The sequence below is a fragment of the Chlamydotis macqueenii genome, chromosome 3 (assembly GCF_036417535.1).
Source record: "Chlamydotis macqueenii isolate bChlMac1 chromosome 3, bChlMac1.mat, whole genome shotgun sequence".
In the NCBI taxonomy this organism is placed as follows: Eukaryota; Metazoa; Chordata; class Aves; order Otidiformes; family Otididae; genus Chlamydotis; species Chlamydotis macqueenii.
The window spans coordinates 77415875-77439705 of record NC_141558.1 but is presented as its reverse complement, the minus strand read 5'-3'; the positions used below and the strand labels follow the sequence as shown (position 1 = coordinate 77439705).

Here is a 23831-nt window from a genome sequence, read left to right as displayed (position 1 = left end):
GACATTGTGTAACATATCCATATGTTCAATTTCTGGTGCAGTCTCTTACTACAGTTGAGGAGAACCTGGATAGTTGATGACAGAAGAGCCCATAAATGAATTCATTGCATCTCTGTGTGGTCAAACATGAGTTACTGATTAGTGGCTTGGCAGAGGTGAGAATTAGCTAATACACCTAACACCCCTTTGTTGCGTCCTTCTTTGCAATCTTGAGAATCAGATGAACAGAAGCTTTCATGCTTTTTGCATTTTTTTTAGTCTCTGTAAGGTTAAAATAGCCTATCAGAATCAGAGATGATCATGGATCTAGTTTTAGAACTGCATTACTGTAGTTTGTCGCTTGATGTTCACCTTTTCCAGGGACGCTCCTGAATTGAACCTATTCATGAACACATTCTGCCATTGCCTTAATCTTCATTTGTGAGAAAAACACTTTATAGCAGCTGTTGATGAGCCATTCATCAGAAAAATATAGTGTAAGTGTCTTTCAGCTAGAGTATTGCATGAGTATATGTTAAGTAGTTTTGAAACAATAGCAAAACCGTATCTTTTAGTCATTGCTTTGGTCGTTGCTTTGATCTGTGGCTGTAGATTAGCCATGCAGGATTCCACAAACTTTAGTCTGCAAGAAGACATAAATGTGCTATGAACTTGTTCATGATTGCCCTTTTCCACCCTTCATTGTATCAATTATTTTGCATGTGATAGCATGTTAGGTGTAGCGTGATTCTGTAATATGAAAGCATCTGAAAGTACCTAGTTATTAAGAGGAATATCCTAGATGGTAGTTGCTGTGAGGGTGAATTGCAGTCAGAAAACCACATATGTTGCGAGCTTTTCTGCTATACTGGCTTCCTATCGTAGAAAAAGATTTGTGGGCAGCCTTTGAAAGGAAAAGAATATGCTTCTAACCTGTTCCCGCTGGAAATAAATTTACCCCAGTTCTCCGGAATGCTGAATTAGAAATTCAATAGGCAAAATTTTGTGCACGCAACCACCTTGTTGCTTTACTATCTGTCTCGTGCAACCTCCTTCCTGCACCCGTATGGCACCACTTAGCTGTGCATGCCTACTCATTCAGAAGTCTCTCTTAATGTGACTGCTGTGATGTTAATGCATACATTACGTATGTACAACTGTACATAAGGCTGTGTACTGTGACCTCAGCTCTACTTGCAAGTTTTCTGTCACCTCTTTTAACTGCCCTTTGGGATACCAGCCTTTAATACATTGTTGATTGCAGTTCAAGATAACCTCAACTGTTGTTACTGGGACAGGAAGGAAGATGGCCTTGTAAGGACTTTGTTCTCAAGAGGATACAGAAGTTAACATGCAGTTGTGTGTTTAGGAGTTAATAGACATAGAAAGGCTAGCGGACTTAACTTTAATTTTCTTGCTTCTGGGGACTGATGGTGGCAACATGGCATGTGAGGCAATTGTAGCTAGTGTAGTCTTGTGAGTTTTTTTCCTCTTACTCTTTCACAGAGGAGAAAAGGTTGTTCGTATCTGAACAGATGAGTTGCATGAGTTAATAGAGATCTACTGCCTCTAGCAATGACAAGCATCTTATTGCATTACAAGTCTAACATATGTTTTATGATATACTTGCTGTGCTTCGTTGAGCCTCAGGAGTACAATGTGTCCTTCCTCCAAATCTGATTTCTCATAAGTATGTTAGTAAGGGGAGTTTGCTAACTTTGCTGAGCTGCATGCATGCAAAGGCATGATTTCCATGAGCTTGTGAAAAGTTTTAGAATGACCTTGACTGCTTTTGCTATGCAAGCTACTTATGGATATTTATTTTTTTCCTCCTGGCTATTGTGAGATCACTTGCAGCGGTTAAAAATAATACTTTTTTAGTGGAACAGAATCTCATGCTTTTATTTTCTGGCAGCTTTTCACATTGTTTCAAAGTACTGACAGTACAGTAACATAATGTTTCAAGACTTCGCCATCTTAAGCAATTTTATATTCTGTATGCGCACTGCTCAAGAAGTGCTAGTCATTCACTTTCTGGGTATTGGCTTAGATGGAAGTACAGCATTGAAAAATTATTGTTTCTGATAGCAAAATGATTAGTTTGCCTTCTTGAGAGATTCTGATTTTTCCTCCCTTGTCTGTTGAACTCCACCAAGTACTAGTTGTAATTGAGTCCTGAAAATATGTGCGCAATAGATGGGGCTGAGTTAGGACTGCTAGTTTCAGTATAGCTAAGTTTGTAAGGTGGGTAGAGTGTTGCCATATTAAAGCTTTGCATATCTACTGTTAATAGTTCTGTTACCTTTTATCTGCATTGTTCTGTAGGTAGAAATTGCATCTGCTGAAACTTAGGCCTCTGACCTCAGTGTTTAAAAACAAACAAACAAAACCCCTCCAAAACTCCAACAACAAACCCTCTAAAATTAGACCTTTTACTTACCTCTAAGTCTGGTTTACTTTAAAAAAAAGTTTTTCAATTATGATCACTCGTGAGAAGGCAACCTGTTAAATCAGAGATATTTGGAATCTTTTAAATGGTGGTTAGTTGTATTAAGCTAGTTGAGACGTTTGACTGATGGAACACTGGTGCATTGCAATCTCTCTCTCTTCCCCCCCCCCCCCCCCCTTCTACTCTAATCACTTTACATTAGTGTTGAGGTTTATTATGATGAGTTAGTGAATCTGACCAAAACCAAGGCCAAAATATAAAATGTCTATGTTTGGGTTTTTTTTCATCCTGATAACAAACCTGTTGGCAGTCAAGTGTAAATTTTGTTGCTCAGTTCTTTTGCTGGCCTGATTTTCCCATTGGGTTTTCCTCCTTCCTTGAATGGAAAGAATAAAAAGAATGGGATGGAAGAAGGATAAGGTAGGTACCTGACTGGGAGATGACTACTACTTTCTGGAAAGGATGGATCAGGAAAAGCTGCTGTAATGAACCCGTGCTCTCCTTGCATTACTGAACTTGCATTTACGCCTGATCAGCATTTTGCATAAACAAATTACAAGCTGGTTTGTAGTCCTGGGTGCTTAATGTGCTGTCCTTAAGAATTCCTTGTATTGATTTATCTTCCCTCATTTTCTCTTTTGCTGTTGTGTCTCTTCCCCATACTGCCTGCAGCTGTGCCGAGCACAGTACGCTATTGAGCGTTGGATAGTGCAACATGGCATTTTTTCCTCTCTTACTGGTTTTCTATGTAGCTCTGGATCTCAATGTGACAGAAACAGTTCTGCCTTTGCCTTCTCCTTTTCTTTCTTTCAGCTTTCAACTATTTTTTTTTTCTTTGCAGTGTAGTCTTGTTAGCCAGAATGGAGGATTAGGGACAGATAATGACCCTTTTTTAATGATTGTTACAGTTGACATTTCTGATTTTATATTTTTGTTAAACGTATTTTCTGAAGTTGGTTGATTTGCTGATGGTTGTCTGATTTGCTTTAAAAAAATGTATTTATGGTGTGATGCAATGTGAACAATGAACCTCACTAATACTTCTTTCTCCTTTCTCTGCTTCAGATAGTGGTTTGGAAGAGATACAGTGACTTTAAGAAACTGCACAAAGATCTCTGGCAAATTCATAAAAACTTATGCAGGCATACAGAACTCTTTCCACCTTTCGCCAAGGCGATAGTATTTGGTAAGCATAATTTCTTCCTGACTTGCTCAAATTATTGGATAGCTTGGTATCTATAAATACACCTTGTTTTGCAGCTACATGGAACTCTTCCCTGTGCTTTCACTACTCAACTTCTTGATTTGTTTTGTCTTGTAGGTGTGCTGGTATCCTAGTTTGATACTTTTATTTATTTATTTTTTTTAACAGTGGTAGTTATGTCCTTGCTTCCATGCTAGAGATATTAGTTCAAATATTTATTGATGCATATGGTCTGTATCTTTACAATATACGTTCTCTGTTTTCAGGAGCATAAAGTCTGTTAGCTTTGTGAACAGCCGTTGAACAATGAACAAAGATTTTCGTATGAGCTGTCTGTGGTTTATAGTGATGAGTTATTGTAGTGTCAAGTGGTTGTTACAGAAAATAATTTTTTATTTTAGGAATTTGATTGTAATTATCCATTTTCTCTACGTAGATGTTTGAGATCAGTTTTACATATAGCAGTTGAACTATTTCACTAAAACAACCCCTAAGAGAATTGTGACTCTTCATGAGAAATACATGGCAAAAAATAAATAAAGCCAAATATTATTATAAGCCTGATGTATATGTCATCATAAATGAATTATAGGTGGGCTTTCAGTGAAATGGTATGACTCCATATAGAACTCCATCTACCACACTTTTTTAAGCAATGTGTTGTGTTTATTTTAGCAGTGTGATATTTTTTTTTTTTTAAATTGTTTTAGCACATGCTCTTGCGTTCAGCAAAGTGTTGCTGTGTTTTTGATGTGCATATACCTGACAATATGCGGTGGATTTGAGTTTTTTAAGCATTTTCCAGCTTTAATGTGTCCAGCATGTTTGACAACTTTTTTTGCATGCATCTGCCATGTGCTTTGTGAGCATTTTTAAGGCGTTTCTAAGACGTTCCTGTCTGGAATGGATTTGGTGCTTTTTGGTGTGCATCTACCACATGCTTTCGAACCTTTTTTCCAAGCGTTTTAATGGGGTTTTTTTTGTGTGTTTTTTTTTTTTGTTGTTGTTGGTTTTTTTTTTTTTTTTTTTTTTTTAGATGTCCAACAAGTGTTTGGCATTTCTTTGCATACATCTACCATGTGCTCTTTTATTGGTTTGGTTTTGGGTAGGCTTTTTGTCTTTTTTGGCATGCATTTACCACTTATTTTTTGAGTGTTTCTAAGGTGTGGCTGGGAGTCCCAAATGTGTTTGGTGCTTTTTGGTGTGCATCTTCCATGTGTTCTTTTTTGGGTTTTTTTTTGGCAGGCTTTTCACTTCCTAAGGTGTTTTTGGGGTTACTAAGGCATTTCCATGGTGTTTACAAATTGTTTTAGTGTGCATGGTTGGGGTTTTTTTGTGTGTTTTTTTATTTTTTTAAGCATCCAACCTGTGGAGGGGTGTGTGGTTTTTTTGACTTTTTTCTTTTGTATGTACCTTGTGTGTTTTTGAGCATCCAGCATGTTTGGCATTTTTTTGGGCAAACATCTGCTATGTGCTTTCTTTTTAGGCAAGGTTTCTGGTGTGAATTCTGCACTTTTTTTGGTGTGGTTTTTGGTTCCTAAGATGTTGCTGTGGTGGGGTGGTATTTTTTTGATGTCCAACATTTCTTAGGTGTAGCTTTCCTCATACATATATTGGTTGCATGCATATATATGGTTTTAAAAGCATTTTTCATTGTTTTTTTGACATACCTAGCATGTTTTATCTTTTTTGGCATGCATCTACTGCGTGCTTTTCAGTGCTTCTGAGGCATTTTTAAGGTGTTGCTAACTGTGGAAAATGGGTTTAGTGCTGCTTTTTAGTGTGGTGGGTTTTTTAAGTATCAGATGTGTTTGATGGTTTTTTTTGGTGTGAATCTACCACATGCTCTTTTTTGATATGCTGTTTGGCAACCATTTTGGTTTCTAAGATTTTTTTGGGGAGCTTTTTGGCTTGTGAGGTGTTTTGGGACTGGCTTTTCAGTGTCTAAAGTGTTTTGGTGTTAAGGCCATTCCATGGTGTTTACAAGTTGTTTTAGTGTGTGTGGGGGTGTGGTTTTTGTTTTCCTTTTTTTTTTTTTTTTTTTTTTTTTGTGTGTGTGTGTGTAGTGTGGTGTTGTTTTTCCCCACTCCCAGCATCCAGCTTATCTTTATAAACTATGCTTATGGTTTTTGTATGCACCTTGCATAGCGTTTAGTGTCCAGCCTGTTTGGCATTTTTTTGAATGCATCTACCATGGGCTCCTTTTTGGAAAGGTTTCTGGTGTGGATTTTGCGTATGGATTTTGGTTCCTAAAGCATTGCTGTGGCATGTTTGGCATTGCTGCTGTGATGTTTTTAGTGTCCAGCATGTCTGGAGTTTTATGGCATGCATCTCTCATGCAGTCCTCTTTTTTTTTTTTTTTTTTTTCTCTCTCCCCCAAAAGATTTTGATGTGAATTTTTGCACCTTTTTTTTTTTCTGGAATGTTTTTTTGGTTTCTGAGGTATTGCTGTAGCATTGTTTTCCTTTGCCATAGTGTTTCTAAGATGTTTTGTTGGGTTTTTAAACATGCGGCACACTTGTGGCATTTTTTGGTGTGCATCTGTGATGTGCTTTTAAGAGGTTTTTTTTTTTTTTTTTAGCATCCAGCATGGGTTTAACTTTTTTTCCCATCCTACTTTCATGTGCTTTTTTGTTTTTTTTTCCATGTTGTTTCAGCATTTTTAGAGTTCAGCATGTTTGGTGTTTTTTGGCATGTATGTAGTGCATACTTTTTGTGTATTTGGACATGTTTTCCATGTGTTGTGCCTGTTTTCTATGTTCATTGTCATGCATGGTTTCGCACGTTTTTTCATTGTGTTGTGCACATTTTAGCATCCAGCCAGTGTTTGGTATGTTTTCACATGCATCTAGTGCTGGTTTTTTTGCAAGTTTTTTTGTGTGTAACATTTTTAGCAGTTCTAGCATGGTTGGGCATGCATCTAGTGCATGTTTTCCCACATTTTTCCTGTGTGCTGCACATTAGCATGTTTTAACATCCAGATTTGTTTCACATTTTTTTAGAAAGACATCTATTGCATGCTTTTACATGTTTTTTTTTTATGTGTCATATTTTTAGTGTGTCTTAGCATCCAGTATGGTTTTGGTGTTTTTTGGCATGCATTGACTACGTGCTATGCATGGAAAATATGCAAAAACGTTTTTAGCATTTTCGTATGCATTTATCATAAGGTTTTTTGCACTTTTGTGTAGCCTAGCATTTTTTGTGGGTTTTTCCTGCAATTTTTGATTTTTTTTTTTTTGTTGTTGTTGTTGTGTGGGTTTTTTTTTTTTTTTTTGTATTGTGCTTTTTTGGTGTTTTATGCTTTTACATGCATCCTGATTTTGGCAGGGATGAAGTTAATTTTCCTCTCAGTGGCTAAGGTGTTTTGGGTTTTGTATGTGAAGAATGTTGGTAAACACACTGTTAGAGTTGTTGCTAATGGACCAAGGACACTGTCCTGCTTTCCAGGTTTCATTAATGTGCAGATATAGGGAGCTGGGAGGGATCTAGCCGGAATAGTCAACCAAAATTGGCCAAAGAGAGTATTCCATACCATAAACATCACGCTTAGTACTTAAATGGGGGTGGGTTAGTGAGCTAGCTCTCTCTTCTCTCACTGTTCAGAATCAGGATTGTTCTGGAATCATTTACTTTTTTTTCTTTTTGGTGATTGTATTGGTCATCAGGTGGTGAGAAATGGTGCATCATTCATTTGTTTTACTTTTCTTAAATTATTCCTATTGTTTTTCCTATTATAATTATTTATATATATATATACATAATTATATAATTATCTTTTCCTTTGCTGTCCTGGTAAACTGTCTTTATCTCAACCCATGAGTTTTCTTTTCTTCCGGATTCTCTCCCCTATGCCCTGGGTGATTGAGCAGCTGTGTGGTATTCGATTGCTGGCTGTAGTTAAAACCATGACATGGTGTGAGGTGCTATTACTTTGGGACAGTCAAGCCTGTCAGTTTGAAAAGTGCCAAAATTGAGGCTGGTAACTTAACCTTTTTTCCACCACTCGGTGTGACAGCACTATATTACTGCCCAGGGTTATGGTTCTGTAGCCGTACTTGCTGGCCCTCCTTTGCCTTGAGTGCCAGAGAAACTGCCTGACACTCCCTTCGAAGCAAAACCTCAGCCTGGAAAGCACAAATTTTCCTTTTGATATTTTAGGAACAAATGCTGCCACAGACTTATAATTTTTGCTACTTAGTGTTCTTTTTTGATGACTACTGCCTGTAGGAATGGCACTGAGATGCTTTAAAGAATGTACTAACATCATCAAGTTGCAGTTAGCTTATAAGACAAGTCCAAACTGCCCCTACAGCCTCTGACTTAACCCCTTGTTGTGTGGACCAACTAAGTGTAACGCAAGGAAGCTGAATTCTCATGCAGATTTAATGGTTCTCTGCGCAGAGCTGGGTAAAATTCCTGGTTTAAACTTTCTTTCACATCAGCTAAATTGTATCCAACTCTTATGTCTTTTTAGTTTTGCTTATTTATGAAGTTGGAAGTGGGTTAGGTTTGGTGCTATGTCAGAACTTGTGCACTAATGATTAAATAGAGAAAGTAGTATTAGCTACATCCTGCAATGATTTTCTATCTGATTTACAGAGTGCTCACTGGACAAGTTATTAAAAAAGCTAATATTTGCAAAGCATAATTTAATTTCAGGTAGAAGATATGATAGCTCTTTGTAGAGGATGAAAGAGAGGGGTAAAAACAAAAGAAAATCAGAGTGGAAGAGAGTACAGACTTCTAATATCTTAAATAATTTTAAATTGCCAGAAATGCAAATTAGCTGTTCTTACACTAGCTCTGTAAGCAAGGGAAAAATTGAGTGAAATCCCTTCTGCAAAGCTTCTTTCTTCTATTGTATTTGATGAACAAAAGTGACTGCGATGTACATTGTAAGAGAAATCTACAGAAATATTCAATGTAGTTATTTACAAAAAGTTCTTTTATTTTGGGTTACTGTTAATTTCAAACCTACTACATTTGAGTGAAGCTGAGCTGCAGAAGAATACAAGAAAGAGGAGGTAATGTAAAAATGAATTTTAAATGATTGGTACGTAGCTGAAAGGAACAGAAATGTCAGACTCTCCTCAATTTAAGAATTACTTTTCTATTTAAAGCATGAAGTTTTGCTATGTGTTCTTCCATCTCACTTCTACACATAACAGCTGCCGTGTGTTATATTTTAATTTAAAGCTTTTATCTTCACATCAGGCCTAGTATTTTTTGTACTAGAGAAAGATGTAATTTAGGTATATTTTGAGTTTTTGACAAACTTGTTTTCAGTCTTGTTCAGTTAATGGTGAGTTGCAAGGTCCACCGCTATTAAGATCTTTTGTTTTCAAGCCGCTTTAATGGAGTGTTTCTGCAGCGTTTCTTCCCTGTAATGACTTCCAGTTGTTTTAGCTTTTAAAGTGGTTACTAAGTAATATAGCTAGAGGTTGCTGGCAGGTTGTTAATTATACATATTGCTTTGTGGATGGTACACTTTTAAAAAAATGAGCATTGGTGGTTCTGACAGTTGAACTTACTTCTGGTAGAAAAATTAAACCTAAGCAGAATCTCAAGCTCAGTGTTTAGAGTTTCAGGAGATGGTACAGAGAACTGAGATGTATTTAAAAATGAGTAGGTCATGCTTTGCTTCCATATTTCATGCAATCAAAGGCTTGCCACATCTGCAGAGCTGAACCACATTGCGTGCTTTACACCACAGTTGTAACATGCAAGTGTGTGTATTTTTATGCTGTTACAATAGAGCTGCTCACATCAAAGCATGAAACGTATTATGGGTGGGAAAAATAAATCATTTCACTTTTTCTGCACTTCACTTGGACCTTTTCCACCCATTTTATGGAGAAAACATAATGACCTCAAGCATGGGAATCTAAAATGTCCTTACAGATCCAGCTGTTAAAGCTTCTCTGAATTGTTACGCAGCAATTATGATACCTATTTCTGGAAGTGATTACTGTCCTTCCCTAATATTTATCAACATAATTTCTTCAGTATTTTCAGACTGCTTTTTTTTTTCTTTTGTTGGACACTTTAAGTATTCCAATATGTTTGCTATACATGGCATTTTACCAAATACTGGTAAATCTGTACTCAGGGTTTCTTATATCTAACAACTGCAGAAATGTATTCTAGAGTGAAAGATACTCTCCCTCTGGAGACTTTCCAGGGATTTTTTGTCCCTCTGGACAAAAAGAAACCAAAGCACCCAGATATTGATAACTTGCTAACAGTGAGTTAGAAAGATGGTTCACATTGTAAAGCTCAGATAAGGATACTTTTTGGATTTGAAAATACTAAATGAAGTAGCATACTTAAGAATTAGGTGTCATGTACAGTTGGAAGTCTTGTGAGAAACTAGCTGAAACATGAACACGAACCTTGCTAGGTGTTTTGTTGTTCAGATCTGCCCCAGAAAATAATTTGTGGGTTCTCTTCACATGAATTTACATTTGGTTTCCGTGTATATAAGAAATTTTGAATGGCTCATTACTAGAGGAATAGCAGAACTGTGCTAATGCATTTGTTATACGTGAAGTTTGTAGTTGATGCTTCCTACAACCCTGGAAAGACATGATCCCTATAATGAAGTTTCCTAGAAGTGTCTGAGAGATGTAAAGAGTAGTGGAAGTAACATTGATTTAGATGCAGGAAGACTTCCTGATAGAAATGTTGGAAGAGTCAGCTGGGTATCTAAGTACCTTTGAACATCTATTTGAAAAGGATGTTAATGAAAGTCTTGAGCAAGACAAGATTTCTTGAAAGTATGCAAAAAGGGAGAGGGGGAAGGAGTTAGGCAGGGTTGGCTGGGAATTAAACTGCCAGCAAGATGCGAGGCAGTCTGTGAACAAACCAGTACTGAATTATGTTCTTCCTTGCCCCAAAGTCCTCTAGTTCTGTAAGTGGTTGTTTATCATGATGCTGATGAGCTGGAAAATGTGACAGTGACTAATGTTTCAATGACTCTGTTCAAACATGTGTATTACTTTTTTTTTTTAAGCTCAGCTTCCTAAGAAAATAAGGCTTATCTAATTGTCCTGTCAGAAAGTCCAACCTCTTACTCATGTGGCTAATATCAGCTAAATTTGAGAAGGCAGGTGGTTGCAAATGTAGTTGTATTTCTGCAAAGTCTATGAAAAGGCAGCTGAGTAAGAGGAGTGCGCATGCTGTGGTGCTACCAAGAGCCAGGCAGGCTCAGCTCATACTCATGAGTTTGCAGCTGCCTGGACAACCAGTGAATGCTGGTGAGCCTGGTAGTGCTGGTCTTGACACGTCCTATCTGGTGCCCAGTGATAGTACTGAGAAGATATGGATGAGAAGAATTAGTTTTTATTGGGTTTGATGACAAAGTAGATTGGGGAGAGAAAGATCCCTCTGAAACCAGGAAAAAATCTTGGAGGATTACTTGCTTGCAAAAGTTACCTGTTTCTGGCCTTGTTCAGTGTTTATTTCTTTGCAATTGATTTTCTGCTTCGTTATAGCAGTGTTCTTGTTATTTTGTACGTTCATTTAAGTGGCCTATGCTGCTGTGCTTTACTGAGGGAAGTTGGTTTTTCATGGTGTCCTATTTTGCGTGGAATGAAGCAAAAGCCCTATTGCACCACTGGTGTTGCTCTGAAGACATAGGGAGTTTGATGAGCAGTTTAATTGAGCCTGATTTCAATGTTACCACTCAACATGGTAGCATTGCCTTTGCCTTCTTTCTGCTTGCTTATTACTTGCTCTTTTGTACGGCTGCTAAAGTTTGTATGGCTGAAAGGGCAGGGTGAACAAGTCACAGAACCAGTCCAGCTGAAAATTAGCCCAACAATGTCTTTCCTTTCCTTTCATGGAAACATAAGCCCCAAAAGCTTTGTTTGTGATCTTGTGAGTATGTGTATGACTTTCTAGTTTTATTTTCTTTTTTTCTGGTACCACATGGGCAGGAGCTATTTACTTGAAGAATTTCTGGAAAGAATCTGCTTTGATACCGTCTTCTGGGATTATTTTTTTGCTTGCTCTGAGTGTAAATGAATTTTGCTTCTGTATTCAATGTTTCTTTTGTCCTCTTCAAAGGTTAATGCTGCAGAGCTGTCACACGTGGTTCTTATTTTTCTGGTCATGCTGTTAGTTTCTTGAACTTGTCTTCCCAGCCCTTTTTTTCCCTCTGTACAGCTGTTCCGATATCTGTTCCATTCTCCTCCAATTATTACTGTTAACCTCTGCCCTTTTCCTTTTGTAAACTTGTAACTATTTCAACAACAAAGTGATGTTGATCTGAAAAGCTAAAATAAGTTGTGTGCAATTCTGAAGAATGTGGATTTAAGGTAGCAATCCAAGGGTTCTTTCTCCTGAGAAACAAATCTCTCAGGTGAACTCTGGGATTGTTTATTAAACATGTTTTTTCTGATTGGAATGTCTTGGGTGCTGGGTAGGGAAAAGGAAAGGATCATACATTTTGGTAGATGAGCTGCTTCCCAGCTCTGCTTACCTCTTGAATCCAGGAGGAGATGAAACCCTGGCTGCATGGAGCTACTTCAGAGGAAAGCTTCAGTGCCTGGTGGCAGGGCTTCACCATCTCCCCTACGCTCTGTCTCCTCCATAAATGGCACCTTGGAATTGATGAACTGTTTGGGGGCTTTTATCAATACTTTGTTTACTATCTACTTGTATTGTGCCTTGTTCTTAAGAATACGTGAAGAATGCTCAGCTCCTTACAGGATTTGGGCCGTAATCAAGGCTGACACTGACTGGCATATTGTCAAATTGTGCATGTATCATTTATTGTTAGATAACACTGGACATCCGTTACTGTCTCTTGGCTAATGAAGAGTGTTGCCTCACATATTCTTACGATGAGAGGGCGAAGGATTCTTGTCGTAGCTGCCAGCTTTCATCATCCGAGTGGATTGCAGAAGACGGGACTAGGGACAATTGAGAATAGGAAGTTTGAAGATTTGCTATGTTCTCCTGAAGCATTGGAATGACTTTAATAGACTCAGGGCATTGTCTTCGGAAGGTTGCTTTTGTCTTGTTTTTTTTTTTTTTTTTTTTTTTTTTTTTTTTTGTGGTGGTTATTATTGCAGAATAAATGTGTGGTTATTTCTAAAACTGTCAATCCATCTGTCTCTTCCAGGGCGATTTGATGAAACTGTGATTGAAGAAAGAAGGCAATGTGCTGAAGATCTGTTGCAGTTTTCTGCTAATATCCCTGCTCTCTATAACTGCAAACAGCTTGAAGATTTTTTTAAGGTTTGTTAGTATTTGCAGAAGTATTTACTTCTTACTTATATGAATAAAGCATAGTACTGATTCTGCTGTATTTTATAAACCATGAATTGACAGTGAGCTGATCTGACATGCTTTGTGAAGTGACTTGAGTTTTTAATTCACTCTAGAAATGTAGCTTTAAAAAAAAAAGCCTATGCCACACCTCTACAAGGTGGAAAGTTTTACAGGAACTTCAGGTGAAGAGATCTGGAATTTGTTTATTAAATGATGAGCAAAATCTGTGATGTTAAATCCAGGTGCACAGCAGGGAAGTAATAAAAATACTGTCACTGTTTCTGTATTTTATGTAGGTGTTTATAGTTTCATACCAAAGGAAGAAAGGTTGATTTCTTATGGCCTGTTACAGATTCAGGTCCGTGACAACAAATTAGACGTATAACTAGTTAAATGTGCTGCATGTACAGTGTTGTGAGAACTGCTCTCCAAAACATAGTTCTGGACAATACCTTGATCCACACTCTTTATTTTCAGTAGCTTAGTTAGCTTAGTCCAACAATCTGCAAACACATAAGCATGAATTTACATGTAAATATGATAGGAACTCCCTTGAATTAAGGAAATGCTCATCTGGCTGAAATGGAACTCAGGTGTACGAACTTGTTAAGTATATTTAAATGATACATATGCAAAAACACAGCAAAGCACAAAATTCCTAACTTGTTTGTATGATGCAGTTATTGCAGAGCCCTTTAAAATATTTAAGATAATTTTCTTTAAGCTTTGGTAGCAGCAATTAATGGGAGAGTTAGAATATTTTACTTTTCAGTTTATTTGCATTTGCACTTTTTCATTTCTTTGGAAATATTTCTGTTCTGTGGTTTTGGGTATTTTCCTCTCCTTTGCATAACAAAAGTATTAGTTTTAGCCTTCCAATGGACCTTTTCTGGCTTTGTAAGACAATGAATCAATCTAGAAAGGCATTAATTTTTATAGGAGCGGGTGGGTCTACAAGGGGAGTTATGTAAGTGTAATGGTTTTGGCTCATTTGTTAGCTGATGCTATGTCATGTTTTCCCGTAAGAAAGCCTTAGGTTTTGATCAGTCACCAGCTCAGCCAGTGTCTTTCAACTCTGCTCACGGGTGTTTTTGTTCCTTTTCACATTTTTGTGCAAATAACCATGGAGAGATAGACTTGGACAATGAAGTCTTAGAAACAACTGAAGGGAGTGCTCTGTGTGTCTGTGTATTATTGACTCCGGAAAAGTTGTCTGTCTAGTGTGAAATTGCGCTCGCCAGTTCAAGACAGATTAGCAATGCCCATTTGTAACACTGCCTTGGAAATGGTGCAGTTTCTGATGTAGTTGCCTGGAAGGCGTGCACCTGAGATGCAAAGTAGAAATTAAAAAACAAACAAACAAACCAAAACCAACAAAACATTTAGGTAGTTTCTTGTGCAATTAATTGTTCCTTTTGTTACTTCACTTACTTCTGATTCCTTCCAAGCTTGGGAGGGAGTAATGTCCTTCTTATATGCTGGCCCTCTCCCTGTTTGTCCAGTCTCGACTACTACTGAACTCAAGATAATGGGTCATGGGTGGAACATTATTCTGATGGACAAACATTCCTGCGTGAGGGATCTGCTGAGCTGGGGAACACCACTGAAGGGTACAGACTGGATATACCACAGGAGAACAGGAGCGTTGCTGTTCTCTCCCTGTTAAACTTTGGGATTTGCAGGCAGACCTGCTACAGCCTGTATGGTTCAGGGCTCTTGTTACTCACCACAGACACTGCAGTAGGCTGACTATTTAGATACCTAGATGGTTTGTGGCAACCAAACACGGCCTAACCAAAAGTCCTTGTTTAATTTTGCGGTCTTATTTAGTTTAGTTAAATGCATTAACTGTAAAGTAATGGAGGATTCACTAGTTAAGAAATCTAATTTTGACTGTCACTGCTATATAATGAGACTTTCCATAGAGCACAGCAGCTAAATAATTCCTTTCCCTCTTTCTTTTCAGGGTGGAGAGGTACATGATGGGTCTGAACTGATTGGTCCGGTTGAGCCTCTGTCTGACTCTCTTACTGACAACCTGTCTGACTGCAGCTCTGAAGGTTTGCTTTCTTTTCTCATGTAACCTTATAACGTTTTAAAGCAGCATGTAAATGACAAGTACTGTTTTTGTAGGAGCATTGGCATCCAGCTTCTATTTATTTGCTATGACAGAAATGCTGGAACTGGGATTAACAAAAGAGAAGGTGGGCTCAGTACTTTACTACTGGAAGTTTGCCTTAAACAGGAAGTTTTCTGGGAGTTTGGTCTATTTTACAAGTCCTAGTGCTCTGTTGCTCAAAATGAACTGCTTTTCGTGCTAACTGAACTGAATCCTCCAGTTTAAATGTACGTAATCCTGCCAGCTTCCAAAAGGTTGGGCAAACAGTGTGGTAGTGTTCACTACTAATCATGACCCAAGTCTCAAGCTGTAAAAATTTGCAGGGAACTTTAAAACTCTTTTGAGGTTGATCACTGAATACAAGATGACTGTATGACTTTGCCTAAAGCCTGAAAAATAAGTCTAAGATTTGAACTGCCCCATTCATTTCAGAGGATTCTTGTTCAACTGTTCATGCTCTGGATGCCACCATGCTTTCAGTGGCTTAGTGAAATGCAGAAGAGAGTTGATACCGTAATTTAAAGGTTTAAGTATGTCTTCTGGATTGACAATATGAGTGGTGAATGTCAAAGCCTACTGCAGGGCTCAGGGAGATAAGCAAGTTGTTTAAGTCTCTTACGAAAACTCCCAACATTTCTTTTTTTCCCGAGAACTCCTCCCTATTCTTGAAAGTCTGAGAGGCTGTGTGTTAGAGCCAGTGTGGGCTATGTTCAGTGGAAAACTGGAAATCCCTCCTTTAACTTGCTAGTGCTTTCTGGTTGTGCTATGCCAATGGAGGGTGTGTACCTCTTCCTAAGATTGCGTTTCCTTAGCACAGTGAAAAAGATGTGTATGGATGGCTTGAGTACCATGTGCAGAGTAATTTCAGTGGGACTTTAGTTGCACGAAACAATAGTTTGGCTGTGATGTAGGGTCCATCAGCCCAAATAGATACTGGACTAGGACTTCTTGCTTGCCTCTGGAGGCTGAGCTAGCTTAAGCATCTCTGTGTATAATCATCTGCCAAGTACCATGCAATCTTACAGATATTTGTGTTTCTGAGTTATGCTTGGGTCCTTGTGACTTCCAAGAAGTTATTTTCCAAGCCTTCAGATTTTTCTTTGGAACTGTTTTACACTCATATATAAATACAAATTATTATACAAACACTTATTAAGTTTATTTGGGAGGGTTTTTTCCTTAACTATTTAATGGTTTAATTCTGGCATAGAACTTGCTTTGGGAAAACTCTGCTTGAACAAGCAACTGCTTCTGTATTTTTTTTTTTTAGTGCTTTGTTTATTTTTGAGGTGTATGACTTCCCACTGGGATTTCTCAATGTCAGTAACTTTATGCTTAGTTATATAATACATTCTACATGTGCAGTGAGTTTTGGATTTTATTTTGTAATATCTTCTTTGATGTTAATGAACAAATACCCCCGCAATACATCATTCTGTGAAAGGAAAGGTATAGAGCTGTTCAATTACAGAGGGTAGTTATCAGAAATACTGGTGATTAAAAGGGCACTATTTCTGTGAAATTTAACGTTCCAGATTCTGACAGTGCACCCATTTTACATTGTGCCTTATAGAGGAAAAAGTACTTAACGTGAACGTTTACATTCTTTGTTCCCAAGGACCTAATTTTTAGAAGAAAAACACTTCTCTTATGTGAGAGAAAATAGTGGGGGGGGGGGGGGAAGTACTGTGAAGTAGAAAAAATATTTAATACCCTTCTTCTGAATTGGCTGGAGTGCTTTTAGGGGATACTTGCAACAACTATGAGCACAGGATTTCTGGATGCCTAATATTACTTTTGTGGAGTTATATTTTCTAGAAATCTATGTGTCTTCCAGCTTGTATTTTCTTATGTTTGAAACCAAATTTTGGTCTTGTGGGAAACTAGGGACAGAAGGAAACATGTATCTTTAAGGCCTCTAGATGGCAGTGGCAATACTCAGCTCCGAGTCTTCTCCCTGCCTCTCCTCAGGGCATCCTGCCTTCATTTAATTTTTCCCAGTCTGATGATCGTAGTTCACTGTGTTCGTTTTTTGTGAGCATTCAAGGACCTCCATGTGGGCACTGCTCCTTCAGGCTGTTGTACTGTGCAGTGTCAAACCCACTCCTTAACAGGTGCTGGTGTTTGCTTATGAGGGTGGGGTTGTGTTCTCACACTTCTAGCTCTTCTTTTTAGGAAAAGTTCATTTTGCAGAAGATGTGCACATCAATGGCAGAAGATGCAAACTGATGGTAGTAGAAATGGTTTTGCACCAAAATAAGCAATAAATATCTTGCTTGTAAAAGCAGTTTGGCAGTTCATGCTTTCACAGGAACAGGCTTTTCAAGGCTTTTCAAGCCAGGTTACCCAGGCTTTCCACCAATTTTTGGAAACAGCATTTGCTCCTCATATACCCTGTGAAACTGCAGAAGGCAGAGACAAGTACAGGAATTTATGTTCAATTTCAGCATTGTTATACTCATTTAATATTCCTGATGGTCATTTAATATTCCTGATGGTTCCTCTCTAGGCACATGGGATAATATTCAAATGTCCAACTTCCTCTCTAAAAGTCTTTCTATACCGATTGCAGAATTCTTTCGAGAAATTCACCAGGAAGCTAATCTTTTTTTTTATTTTATTTTTCCTTCCCTTCTCCATTCTCTTTGCCCCCCACATTGCTGTCCCTAAATTGGGCAGGTGAACAGCCCATTATTAATGTGCTAATTGGCAAATCTTCTGTCTTTCTCCAGTTGTTCTGTTGTGAGGTTGCCTTCTTTCTTGCAGGACTTGGGGCTACACAGGTACACTGGCAGTCTTCTTGTCTGCATGGACACTTTGCTTTATGTCCCTCCCCTGAAAAGATCAGGATCATTGTCTTCTGTGCACCCTGTCCCCTCTTCTCAAGTAGTCTTGTGATGCTAAGTATCACTGTTCCTTGCTTTTCAGACAAAGAGTGACTGGTAATCTGTTCTTCTTCATGTCTTTTTCCTCTCACTCGCATTAAAGGAGCTGCTAGCTTTTGGAAAAGCAATATTCCTTATTCCTCTTCCATAAATTGTAAACTCCTCTAACTCTAGAGTTGCAAAATCAAAAAGAAAGTTTAAGTTAGTTGCCTTTGAGACAGCTCTTTGCTACTGCTACATACCTTTTGAAGATGAGTCAGAACACTTCACCTGATAAGGTGGATAAACTTTTGACTCTGTTGATAATACAGAAGAAAATAGACACCAGGTTTTAGCTCAGAATTTGCTTTCTCTGTGTGTACAAACAGCGAAATGTCTTGACCTTATTGCCTGTTTTATTGCCTCAGCGGGTACATGTGCCAAGGTGATAAAACAAACTGCTACTTGATATCCAGGTGGGACTGCCAAATACATGCCTTGCTCCATATGTCTCATGCAGGGTACTACTCTGGAATGACATTTTTAAGACTGAAAGCTTTGAAGGCTCTCCTGTTTTAAGTCTCCTTAGCTGTAAATCATCAGAGCAGTGAGAGATAGGAATTAAAGTGCTGCTGCTATTGAAATTAGGTGAGTTGGAGTGCTGAGGTTTGAATTAGCTCTTCCCCCTCCCCCCCCCCCCAGCAAGCACTTGTGTTTTGTTTTTTTAACCTCCGAGGCAACAAAAAATGGCAAATCTAATAACATCCCATTAAAATTGTGACAGCGATACCAAACGGGTGTATCTTATAGCTGGTCAAAGAGCAGTTTCATATCATGTACTTTTACCTGTAGTAGGGTCATGCCCTTTCATTTTTATGACAAGTGACCATCTAAGCTTTTGTACAAAAGGATGTTAAAAACCATTTTTGTCATTCTTATCCTTTTCAGTTCGAAAGGATTTAAGTGGGCTTGATGATGTGACACTTACGAGCCAATCCGAGTGCGGAGGTGAGATCTAGAAGTTCTTTGCATTACATTTGTGGAATTTAAATTATTAGAAAGTAATAATTATGAGTCAATGCTTTTCATGGATGATAATCCTTACAGAATGAAATGATGTATGTGTATACCACTTTGCTTTCCATTTATTTCTAAATAACCCTGCTAGGTTGCTATGGTTTAGTTACTGAAGATCACCTTGCAGTAAGTATATATACTTGTAGCTTATGGCAAATGTTAGCTCAAAATCTGGTGAAAGAGTTGTAAGCTAATTCATTTTACCATGCGTTAGCAATGAATGAAGGCTATACGTGGTAGATACGAGTTGGAGGGCTGTCTGATGCATAAGCTGACAGTAGCTCTGTGTTAATTCAAACTCCTAATTTACTATTTTTGTGATAATTCATCTTACCGATTTAAAACTGTGTTGGGATTTCTTGCAACAGTGATTTGACTCCTGCTGATTGACTTTTTCAATAGCACTCACAGAGAAAGGGTTAGTTTTGTAATTTCCCGGAGCCCAATGGTGAGCAGGCTTTGAAAGTTTAAGTTGAGTGTTAGATGTTGGTCTCTTCATTCCCACTGTTAAAATGAAGACCAGTTGCTCTGTGGAGTTTGTAGCTAATTTTAAATAACCTGTTTCTAGAGGTACTAAAAGCTAGTTTTTAAGACAGCTTTACATGCAGGGATTTTCTGTGCACAAAGTCTCAGGAAGCTGCATAAGTGAGAAGAAAGCTAAAATATTTGCATGGAATAAACGATTTTGGAGGTTCCTAAGGTATATGAAAAACCTAGAGTAAGGAATATCTTTCTGACTGTGCTTTCAGGCTTCTCCAGTGACAGCGACCTGATCTCTCTCACAGTCGATGTAGACTCTCTTGCTGAGTTAGATGATGGAATGGCATCCAACCAAAGTTCTCCCAGTAGAGCTGTTGGCCTTTGTCTTACTTCTGAACCCCCAGTACAAAGTACACTGGCACCTGAGCAGGAGAGGAGCAAACCTGAAGGAGAGAGGGAAAGCCATAGTTTGTTTACTGGAAGTTTAAAACCCAAGCCTGGCAAACAGGATTACTTGGAAAAAGCAGGCGAGTTGATAAAATTGGCCTTGAAGAAGGAGGAGGAAGAAGATTATGAAACTGCCTTCAGCTTTTATAGAAAGGGAGTTGATCTGCTTCTGGAAGGTGTTCAAGGTATGGATCTTCCCATTATGTTTGCCTTACCTTTTGGTTATGTGTATTTGTTGATGACGTTTCTTTAGTTAACATCAGCTTACTGAGTTGCAAAGGGTTGATATAAGATTCAAAATGATGTGTGCCTGATTTTCATGTGCTTAATAGCTGCTGTGCATGTGAGAGAGAGGGAGAAATCTTTCTCTCTAAGACTGACTGATAATTTAGGGTCTCATCTTCCAAGTGCCAGATATCTCCTCTTTTAAAATTGCGGCACAACCTTCGACTTGCAGATAAGTAGCAAAGTGCTTCACTTTTGCCTCTTTTCTTTTTATTATCTAGGCATTAATTAATATGTGGCACTTGCAGCACTGTTGAAACATTATTTAATTTACATGGTTAAGTGAGGATTAATTATCCCCATTTTACGCATGGGGAGAGGCAGACTCAGGTTAACTTCCCGATCACAACAGGATTAGAACTATTCTTGGCTCACAGCCTCTTGCTTCTTCCACTAAACCATTCCCCTTTTCTAGCTAAAGGATACATATGAACTTACATGCCTGCACGGCTAGAGGAGAACAGGATTATTATTTTTTTTTTTTTTTTCCAAAAGACTTCGGTGTATCAATATATGTCTCCAAAACTGCTCTTAACAGACCAGATGCAACTACATGCAAATTTTTGCAGTCTCCTTGCACCTTGTCAGTCTGGAAACAGTTTTTTCCCCTTCCATTTCTAGTTCTTGAGAATCTAGAGTGATAACCTCATGTATTTGCATTTTGTCCAACAATGACTTAAAACTATAAAGCACAGGAAAAGATTTGTTCTTTCTTGGAGTGAATTCAGGGTCTATGTATTGTGCTTCTGTCCCACACAGATCAAATGGGTAAGATTAGAATTGTGGTTTTGTTTGACGGTTTACAGCACAGATGCATTATGCTGCTTCAGATCTGAAGTTAAATGCTAATGTACCAAAGCTCACACAAGCTGAAGCCTTTGCTGCATCTCAGCGTGATGCACAGCAGTGGTCCAGACCCTCTGAGGAGTTCTAGGAATGGAAGTTACCTGCTGAGCTACTTTTAACAGGGCCTGGCAAAAAATAATGGATAGGTTATTGATGAAAACTAGAGGTGCAGGCCAAGATACATGTGTAGACTTTGCTTACAGTGTCTTATATTTTTTTGGCAAAAGTCAATCTACCTTCTTATCAAGTTCCAGTGATGCCAGTAGGGTTGCTGCTTTGCTGCGTGTTGTGACTTTTTAATGGCATCCTGTCTTTACTTGCCTGTGTTGTCAAAATGCTTTTCATTCTTGATGCTGAATGCACTGGAAGGCCCTTCTGTAGTTGTTGGGATTTTTTTTTGGTGGTGGTGGTTGTTTGGTGTGGGTTGGTTTTTTTTTTTTTTCTCCGCCCCCCCCCCCCCCCCCTACATATATGCCATCCAGTTATAGTCCATGGTGCAATTTTAAACTGACAGTTCAAGTTTCAGCTTCAAAAAGCTTGCTTTATTAAACAGTTTCAAACTATTAGAGCACAAATACAAGTCAGGCTATCACACATCAATTGAGCTGTGGTAACTATGCATATGTACTTGAGTTTTGTCAGTGGTTAAACGTGATGGATTTAAATCCATGGTAATCCTCATGGTAACTTGAAGTTGTGAAAGGCTTTTCTTGCATATGTTGTAGGTGACTTACTCAACTGATACATACTAAATTGTTAAACTAGAGTGGGTTGAGCTTTTTACTTACATTTGCTAACATTTCCTCACTCACTGGTACCCATGCTTTTTCAAGCTAGGAAAAAAATCAGTCAGTCTTAGAAATGTGTGATATTCTGCCCTGTTTCCCTGATGCCACTTGAACAGTACATTGGGGTTATTAATAAATGTACTGTGTGGGTGGGTGGAGGTGTTCCTGATGGATGAAGAGATATGTAGCCAGCACCTGCAACTTCTGTGCAGTCCCTGACACTGCATCTGTACAGCACAGGAGAGGGAATAATGGGAATGAGTTACTTTTTAACTGGCATCTTATTTCTTGGGAACATAAATGTACACAGGCAGTGTACAGCAGTCAAGTCTTAGCAGTCTTCCTAGCAGTCAAGTCATCTTTCTCCTTTCTTTGTGTTACCCTGCATAGCTATGAAGGTGGAAAGCAAATGAATGTTCATCCTCTGCTGGGCACTTCCACTAGATTTGGGTAGATCCAGCTCATTTTGTGTCCCATTATCTTTGGAGCTTCTGCAAGATGGCAGGGACACACTGATGTCCTCTTTATAATGACAGGGCTGATTCAAATTCCTTCCTAAAAGTATATGTCGTCTTAGGATCTGTGAGGACAGTAAAAAAAACTCAAAAACCCAAACAACAAAACACCATAAATGGCTAATTATCTGTATCACACTTTTTGTAGTCTAGCTGCTTTGTAAAGGTGGTATGTTTGGGATTCATATGTAAATATTCGCTGTATGTTGCAAGGGAAAAAAAACAAACCTTAACCTAATGACTTCAGCTATTTAAACACCCCTGGTTATGTATTTCACATGGATAATAACATGCTCCTTTCAAAAAATAAGGATGGTGCAATTGTTACAAAATGCCTCTGGTCTTCTGCCATTGATTATTTTCAGTCTATTTTCTCTAAATAAGCCTCTGTAATATCTGAAAGTGAAACATAGTGTTCATCCATACTTAGACACATATGAAGTGACATTGCCTTTCAGTGTGCAGCCATTGCAGAATGTGTGGCCCCTCTAGAATGGACTGGAAGTGGCTTTTGCATGAAAAATGGTAGTACGTATTTTTGCCACGTGGTGGCACCAAGAAAATAGAAATTGACACTTAAAAATTGTAATCGGGAAATGTAACCAGTGTACAGGGAGGGGGAGAAGACGAAGAAACATCATTCATCCTCTGTGTTTGAAACTCCTCTCAGAATTACCTCAGAAATGTAATGCCTCTGTAAGTTGGTTAGATGGATGGAAAGATAAGTGTGTGTCTGTTACCAGCCGCTCCTTTAGGCTTGGTGCAAGATCTACTTACATCTTAAGGCTGCTTTGTCAAAATCATGTATGAGTAAGTTTACTACTGCAAGTTTATAGACTTTCGTCGTTTAGTTTGAAGTAGCTGACTTCCATAAAGGCAATCAGAGCACTCATGAGTCTGTTATGTTCTTGATGACTTCCCAGCTCTCTGAGCTAATGGCACTAGTGCTAGACCGAGGCAGGTGTTGCATATGCTTACACCAAAGAAATATCCATCTCTACTTTTTCAACTGTGTGTGCACACTCTCAGAAGTATAGTGGTGTTAATTATACCGTGCAAGGTGTGTATGTATTTTCGTCTGCTAGTCTCTTGCGGAGTTTTAGTATTAAATCTTTTTATACCCTATTCATAGTCCTCCCAAAAGGCCTAATACACCTGTCACTTGGGGAATGAATGCTGTCTGCACTCCGAGAGGTTGGACTGTGGGCATCTGCTCTTTATACATCTTGGGCCTATTTCTGCTCTGCACACACATTTAATATTAAACATGTTTGTCAGTGGGAAGGAGAATGAATTCTTGGACTGGCAGTAGAGCCCTTGGACTACCACTGAACCACCTGTACCTTTCGTACCTCCTTGTTTGACTTGTACCAGAGCTCCCTCATATGCGGTGAGGGGGAATAACTGCCATAATTTCCTTTTTTCTCTAAATATGTACTGATTCTACTGCCCCTCTTCTGTTTTCTGGGTTTTGCTGCATGCAGGATTTTGGAGTTTTT

The 23831-nt window shown here is 38.5% G+C and overlaps 1 protein-coding gene across 9 annotated transcripts in view; it reads left to right on the top strand.

Moving 5' to 3' along the window:
• RPS6KC1 (ribosomal protein S6 kinase C1) overlaps nt 1-23831 on the top strand; it is a 92218-nt gene that overhangs the window by 5701 nt on the left and 62686 nt on the right. For 6 of the 9 annotated variants that reach the window (XR_015258082.1, XM_086744106.1, XM_086744102.1 and 3 more), the window contains exons 3-7: nt 3494-3614; nt 12763-12878; nt 14878-14971; nt 18843-18902; nt 19721-20083. Coding sequence is in view for 8 of the 9 variants with exons in the window: in XM_086744106.1 (XP_086600232.1) it covers nt 3494-3614; nt 12763-12878; nt 14878-14971; nt 18843-18902; nt 19721-20083 (754 nt within the window). In the remaining variant the exon portion in view is untranslated. Of the gene's footprint in view, nt 1-41; nt 156-360; nt 477-3493; nt 3615-12762; nt 12879-14877; nt 14972-18842; nt 18903-19720; nt 20084-23831 lie in introns of those variants that run through there. The other 3 variants (XM_086744105.1, XM_086744101.1, XM_086744104.1) reach the window with 3 other exon arrangements.